This window comes from Oryzias melastigma, linkage group LG13 (genome assembly GCF_002922805.2).
Source record: "Oryzias melastigma strain HK-1 linkage group LG13, ASM292280v2, whole genome shotgun sequence".
Taxonomy (NCBI): domain Eukaryota; kingdom Metazoa; phylum Chordata; class Actinopteri; order Beloniformes; family Adrianichthyidae; genus Oryzias; species Oryzias melastigma.
In genome coordinates this window covers 26,101,322-26,109,477 of record NC_050524.1, presented here as the reverse complement: position 1 = coordinate 26,109,477, position 8,156 = coordinate 26,101,322, and the positions used below count along the sequence as shown (strand labels likewise).

The following is an 8,156-nucleotide window of genomic DNA, read 5'->3' as shown; positions in this document are numbered from 1 at the left end:
GAGCTGTTGATGGAAAGAAGATCATTCATTCAAACAGAGTCTGTCCAAGACAGTTTGATTGATTTAAAGGAGAAATACTCGGAAATGTTAAATAAAATGATTTCTTATTACATTTGTTCTCTTTCAGAAGAAAAATGACACACAGACATGATAGAAACTCTAAAAACTGGATTTTTATTGGAGGGAGTCTTTAAGGATTTTGTGTATAATCGTCACTGGCGACGCCCTCAGATGTTACAGGGTCAAAAGCAAAAAAATTTTAAAGCTTAAACAGTTCTTATAATGGTTTATCTTTGTATAAACATCTTTCCATTAGAGAAATCAATGTGCTGAGATTTACTTGAGGCTTTGAATATTTTGGCCACTGATTGGCAAAGGCAGGATCCACCCTGGACAGGTCTCCAGTCTGTCACAGGGCCTCAATCACACACCCATTCACTCTCACATTCACACCTAGGGGCAATTTAGCTCAGGGGTCACCAACCTTTTTGAAACTGAGGGCTACTTCATGGTACTGAGTCATACGAAAGGCTACCAGTTTGAAATAACAAATTTGTTCAGTTTACCTTTAGTTATACATTAATGATAATAAATAATGATCCTCCTCTATGTGAAGACAGATTTCTCACCATAGTTATCAACAATAGTCGCGTTTCCATTTACTCTGAAATTTCGCAAATTGGAATTTCAATAATAAATCCTCCTAATAGAAACACCACCATTTCGAAAAAACTAGCATTTTTTGAAAAAAAGTTTTTGCGCTTAGAGGAGGTGGTATTTGGGGAGTATCGAAATGACATTTTTCACAAAACTGTAATGGAAACACTTTTTTCTAAATAGATGCCTCTTTGTATGAAGTGTCTGTCCTAAGCGCAATACAGCGGGCGGCAGGAGAGATCCAACAGCTTCATCACTCTTTATAAGTTGAGTGTCATACGGAATCGTGCAGCTCCTCCATAATAAAATCACCAAGATTTCCTCATGGCTTAATCTGCAGCTACACCTCTGCAGCTTGGAGCCTGAAGATGCTGAAGTCTCGTTTGAGGAAAAGCGCGAGTGCAGGGACAGAAACTTAAATGGACCTCGTCGTGTTTTTAAACAGAAAAAAAGGTCCAGCAGCTTACTTGCTGGAATTGTTATTTTTAAAAAAAATGCTGAAGAGGTTTCTCACATGCACCTGAGACTGTCAATAGACTCTGTGCAGCACACGCTCTCCAGACAGAGCTGTGACGTCACCGCAATGCTCCTTTTTTAGTGAATCAAATTAATAAAAATACTTGTTCTCATTCATCGCCGTATTTTTAATGACTTATCGCGTGAGTTGCTTTGTGCTTTATCGCAAAATGATGATTTAATGGAAACAGTGTCATTTCAAAAAATTGTTTTTTCAAAATTCCTAGAATTTTGATAAAGTTGTGAGCAAATGTGTAATGGAAACACAGCTGGTGACAACAAGCTAGGAAACAGATATCTACATTTAGGACTTTATTAATCTCAATAATTGTTACATTTTCAGATGATCTCTAACATCACTTACATTTCATGGGAAAAATATCCCATTTTCACTATTTTGTTTCATGTTTATCAACTCCGTAATGCTAAAGAAAAATCAACGTACACATTTTTAAACACATCTTGTCACATTTTGAACTAATGACCAAATCTGCAGCATTTTTAACTAAATTAATGATCTTTGAACTGGAGCAGGTCAGAGGTCACCTAAACTTAAACTTTAAAGTTCATGTATCCTCAACAAATTTTTAAGATATTTTAATTTTTAAATCCATGTAAATGCAGTATAACAAAAAAAAAATAGCAACAGAATAAAACAGAATTTTAGACGGAGTTATGATAGTTTTAGAAGAGACCTAAGGGGGAATTGTGTGGTCCTTTGGGGCTACCTGGTGCCTGTGGGGACCAGGTTGGTGACCCCTGATTTAGAGTAACCAATTCACCTATGAAGTATGTTTTTGGACGGTGGGAGGAAGCTGGAGTCCCCGGTGAAAACCCACGCATGCACGGGGAGAACATGCAAACTCCACACAGAAAGGTCCACATTGGTGGTTCTGTTTCAGGTCTCCCAGTCGTGACTTGAACTGGTAGCCCAGCAGATAGCTGTAATAATCTTTCAAATCTGGAAACAAGCACCAAATGTGGTATGTGTATACTTCATAGACCACTTAATATAAAAAAACCGTTAGCCACTTCAATTTTCAAAATGGCGACCATCTTGGAAAATGGCCGCTAATTCCCATTTAATAAACACAAATTTTGCCCAAAAGGTCACGACTTTTGGTCAATTTTTGCTGATTTTAGAAATAAATATAATATTTTGGATAATCTAAATGAAATTTTTGTATTCTTTCTCCTTTTTTAGCATTTTTATAAAGCATTTCTAACCAAATCAGTGAAAAAATACACAAAATCTTAACCTTAAAGAACCATGTTCATAACATATTGTGAACAACAACAAATCTTCCTTATGTTAACATTGATTAGCTTAATTTAACACCATAACTTAACATGAAGGTAATAAAGGTTGCATATTTAACATGTACACAAAAAAAATAAATCATAACTTGACTAGCCATCTCAGTGGAATGAAAAAACTAAAAACACATCATAACATATTGCTGCAACCTGAAAACTTTTCCTATTTACATTGATTATCTTAATATTTACTAATTAACATTTTATTATATTAAGCTTATAACAATGAACAAGTGGGTAGGCATCTTCTTCAATAGTTTGATCTTCCGTCTGTCTCATTGTTGTTCTGTTATAGACTCTTTCTCTGTTGTAAAGCTCTGTCAAACATTGCATGTGGTATTTCAGCTCCTGTGCTATAGCATCTCCACCACTTAGCTTTGCTAGGAGTTTTCCATCATTACGCTTTTTGGCACATTCATTCAGCCTTTCATTTGAATGCATTGTCATCACTTGTCTTAGATCTGATGTTCTGTTTCACACAAACAGCATAATGATGACATGCCTTCGTTGCTGGTCCTTTGCAACTTAGTGCGGCTTTCCTTCGCCTCAATGCTTTGACTGCCAGCTCGTCTTTTTCTCGCTCTGTCTAATTTAGTGTTGTTGAAAAGAAGACGACAGCTTTGGTAGTACTTTGCCTTGTTCTTTCTCAATGTTTCTACTACTCCATCTCCCTCATCAAGCCTTGATGGATCCAGAAAGATAGGCAGTTCATTGATGGCATGAAATAGAGGAACATTGGTTGCAATCATGGCATAGCCGTCATGTTCTTTTGAACATGAATAATGTTCAGGGGGTGACTTCAGGTCTTCATTTTTTTCCTTTTGACATAGGCAACCTTTGCTCCAGTCAGTTTTCCATTTAGAGGTTGCTTTATCTGAATTGGTCATTGTTTTTACATCTATGTAGTTTTATTATTGTTTTAATCATTTATGCTTTTATCAAGGCCGAGGGTTTATCCTTTTACCACCTTGATAACATTTTTATAAGGCACATTCAGGTATGGGATAGAACTAGGTTCAGACAAATCTTATCAGAGTATGTCTTACACCTAGCCTGATCATTTACCCAGTGTCTTTTAAATCCCGTGTGATCTGTACACCTTCCGGGTAACTACATGCTAGAGTCATGTAAAGCCCCATTACCCTTAGTTCGGCTCTCCCGCGCTGGCACACCCTGTCAATTCAGGCGCGGCTATCTAACTACAACAGACTATAAACTAATAGCTAATTTATGTGGAGCTATGTTAGACAGCATTTGGGATACTAAACTACTACAAAATTAAATTCTACAGCTAAGCAACTATATTAGTAATGCTGAGGTGAGTATTTAGCAGACACTGAACCCCATGCTGAGCTCCACAGCAGTGGTGTCACCAGTGTGCCCTGGTTGCGCCTTTACATCCACTCTATTGATACGTGCTTCACAGTGTGAAGACAAAACAAAATCATCATCATACTTTGTGCACATGGTGCAGATAACACTGAAATAAAACTTATACTACATCTACCACTACATCCCTCTCCCATCTATTGATACATGATACCTACTTTGATTTTAGCGGTCATAATAGTGTTTTTTGTCAAATATTGTTATGAATTATGTATAAGAAGATTCTGGTATTGCCAGAATTTTAAATTGAGCTTCTGTATGGATTGCAAATATTAATCAGACACAAGGACCAATAATTTGAGATATACATCTAATATTTAATAAAAAAAAAAGTCATTTTAGTGTACAGGGATGGCCGCCATCTTGAATTTTCAAGTGGCTAACGTTTTTTTTTTTTGAAAAAGTAATCCCTAAGGAGCATTTGTGCCAATTTTGGTGCTTGTTTCCGGTTTTGAAAGATTTTGGGGAAATATGCAATTATCCGCTGAGCTATGGGGCCTTCTTGCTGTGAGGCAAGAGTGCTAACCACTGCAACACTGTGCAGCCTGGTTTGACCCTAGCATCCTGTGACAGTAAAAGGGACAAAACAGGTTTAGAAAAAGGATAGATGAATGTTTTGAAAAACAACCAACCCTGTAATAATGGCAGCCTCAATTTTTAAGAGACATTACAATTAAGAAGTTTGCAAGTAATCTTTAAAAAAAAGTTTCACAGGGAAACAGTTTGAAAACATGTTTGTGAGTAAACGGAAACATATTTACAGAAGGAACAAAGTTCTTTTGACAGAGACAGTCTCTACGCCAAACTCAGAGCAGATTCACAGAGGAGCCAAGTAAACTGAACCCAAATCCAGGATAAAGAGGTTCAGTGAATGTGGTGTTGAAGGTGTGGAGGGGGATCAGTGAGTGACCAGAAACTCTGAAGAAGGACAGAGTGCCAGCAAGACAGTCCACGTACACCGCCACTCTGTGAGAGGAGGAGGAGGAGGAGGAGATGGATGTCTGGTTGTTATTGTGGCAAGTAGTGTAACCATCATCATCTGAGCAGCTCAAACTCCAGGAATGACGGTTCCATCCAAACGTGCAGTCATTGATATTTCCTTTTCTTCTGATTCCTCTGTAACTCACTGACACGTCAACTCTCCCATTCCATTCAAACTCCCAGTAGCAGCGACCGGTCAGAGCCTGTCTGCACAGCAGCTGACATTGATCGAATCTGTTTGGATGATCAGGGTAAGACTGACGCTCCCTTACCCAGGTCACCTTCTTGTGGTTTTCTGACAGTTTCAGGTATTTGTTCACTGTGTTTGTGTCAATGGTGAGTTGACAGGAATCTGATGGAGAAAACACAATCCAGCAGCAGTTGTTGACCTGTTGTCTGTAATGCATGTTATGAATCAGATAAAATGCTCACTTACACTTCCTCAGACCTGGCGACATCCATCTGACTCCAGCAGGTTCCACCCTAAAAGGATTAGGTTTCTGTCAACATGCAAATATGGAGATCATACAGTTCTCTTTCTCAGATATTTTTTCTGAATAAAGTCTGAACAAAGCACATTTGCAGATATCTCCACTGCAAAACCTTAGAAAGACATTTCTACACAAAGAGCTGGAAGGATTTAGACTTTAATTTAGTTAATTAAGTTATTTTTAGCAGACACGTTAATCTAAAAGCAACTAACAAACGAGGAACCAAACAAGCAAAAAATAACTAATTAAATGAAAAATAAGTCAAGTGCTGAAAGAACTGCCAATGCTGCATTCACATTAGCGGGGATTCTTTTTGATGCGTCAAATTTGCTGCTTGACGCATGTCCAAATTTGTGCTCGAGGTCTGGACACCCCAGACCTTACACATCTGGTGTGCTTCATTCAAACCAGGTGCGTTCAAGGATGTGGAATACATAACAGATAGAAATTAACACACAACGCGGAGGCCTGAACCATCCGACGCAAAGAGGAGCGCGTTCATTTCTCATAATGCAAACTTCGAAGGGCATTATCCCACTTCCACCATGGTCATTTACAAAATAAATAAATATTCAATCAACATAAAGGATAATAAATTCAGAGAGAAAGTTCACCTCTTACTGCTTGTTTTTGTCCAGATGATGATACAAAAGCTTGTTTTAAAGAAGTCTGCGCAGTGATATAGAATTTGGGCACCAGAGCTTCTTTTTTTGGGTGTTCATTATCACCGTGGTTTATCACTTTGTAATCCACACCCAGCAGCCAATCAGAATTTAGTATTGACCCAGACCATGGTATAATACTGTTTATCAGCGCTTATCCGCTTGATGTGAAAATTCAAATCGGTGCAAATCTTGCTCCAGGCTTTTTGTTTTCACAGCTCTGTTGTGATAGATTAAAAGACTCTGTGTCACAAATTTTTGGCTGGACAGAAAAAGAACAATATTTATTTCTCCCTCATGACCATGTTAACATCGGTTGGTACTTCCATGTTTTGAAAAGGACGCTACCCACATGTCATTACCAAACCTGAGTTTCTGATTGGTCACTCTGCGTCAAATAGTTTAAGTGGCAGAACTGTCAGAGCGTGATCAGTGAATGCCTGATTTGTTCGTAGAGGCAGTGACTGGACTAAAATCTTGCATAGTGATGTGTGAACACAAGCAAGTGGACAAAAAAAGCCTTAAATTCTGGTCTGCACTTTTGTAGAGACTTTCATTGAAAGTGTCGGCTTGAGCACGAGTCAACGCGGCTGATGTGTATGCACCAAAAGAGCATCCAACAAAGCAGGCAGGTTTCATCCACAGACGTTTCTGTTTATCTGCTGAATAAGTTGGACAACATTCACATTCAACATCATACTTTTGGTTTTCTATTGTTCATCCATCCTCATCTAGTTTTAAGTTTCTTAATTACCTTTAAGTTTTTTCAGTTTTTGTTGATATTCAGAAGTTTTTATGGTTAAATTTCAAGTAAAAAAAATGCCTCTGATAACCCAGCAGATCCCAAGATGCAGAGGAGAACTCTGACAGCTTTCCTGGTCAGCACAGGCGAACTCCTTTGATGCCCCATTGTTTTTCATATCACCCTCAGTTTAGCTAATCTGAGAGCTAAATGAAATTACCAGAACAATAACATGAAGATGCAGCTTTGGAGCTGAGTGAAGGATAGGTATAATGCAATCCATATATTTCCTTAATGCTGTCTAGGGTCACAGGGTTGCTGGGACCTACCCAAGTACAGTCTAACAAAGATGGGGTAGACCCTGCACACTCTGGAACAGGGACCATTTTTGCAGCCAGAGGGATATTGGGCCCCGTGGAAATAATTTTTATAGGGCCCCTAACACAGTGGCAAAATTGCATTAGGGGCCTTTGTGCCCCCCCTCAGTCTGGGTCTCCAGAATCAGCCACCTTTGCCCCCCCTTTCCGGCGCCCCAGTTTGCAGCTATTCCTTATCCGTCACACACTTGTCCACAGTGGGCTTTTCCATACCTGAGAGAGTCCAGTCTCCAGTTTGGATCCTTCAGTCCAGCATTCAGCAGCTTCACCGCCTCACCTGGATGATTGTAGCTCAGGTCCAGCTCTCTCAAATGGGTGGGGTTGGAGCTCAGAGCAGAAGCCAGAGAAGCACAGCCTTCCTCTGTGATCAGACAGCCTGACAGCCTGCAGAGACACAACACACACATGCACATGTTCACACACACTACAACTGTCTTCCTTCACTGTTGCTGTGGTTTCAGGTGCTGAAGTCTGAGCCTTCAGACTCAACGTGGACCAAAGTCACATTTGGAACTTTGATCCTCCAAACCATCAGGACCTTCAAATGGATCCACTGCCTCTACTTCAGGGGTCTCAAACTCAATTCACCCAGGGGCCGCTGGAGGCAGAGTCTGGGTGAGGCTGGGCCGCATCAGGATTTTCACAAGAAAATTGCTGATAAAACATTCCAATGTTTTCAAATATCGTTATTTTTAACACGAAATAATGAATTAAATTAATTAATTAATTTTTAAAAATGGATAAAAAAAATCAATCATTAATAAATAAAATAACAATGACCATACAGCAGATACAGACGACTGAAGAAACCACTTATTGACTGATTGACTAGAACAGTGTTTCTCAAATGGTGGGGAGCGCCCCCCTGGGAGGAATATGAATAAAAACATGTTTACATTAGTTATGGATATTGTGCATAATTCTACATAGTGGCTGATACTAAATTAAATAAAGCAAAAACAACCTAAAAATCCATTTGGTAGCAGAAAGAGTCGCTGTTTACAGTGAACCAAAGAACTGAATC

General features: G+C 39.1%; 1 protein-coding gene across 1 annotated transcript in view; it reads right to left on the bottom strand.

The window, feature by feature from the left end:
• Nucleotides 1–2,363: 2,363 nt before the first annotated feature.
• Nucleotides 2,364–8,156, bottom strand: part of LOC112136426 (NLR family CARD domain-containing protein 3) — a gene marked incomplete at its 5' end in the record, with an annotated part of 37,216 nt that continues 31,423 nt past the window's right edge. Inside the window, 3 exon segments of the mRNA XM_024258115.2 lie at nucleotides 2,364–5,212; nucleotides 5,297–5,343; nucleotides 7,346–7,516. Of these exon segments, the coding sequence (XP_024113883.2) occupies nucleotides 4,686–5,212; nucleotides 5,297–5,343; nucleotides 7,346–7,516 (745 nt within the window).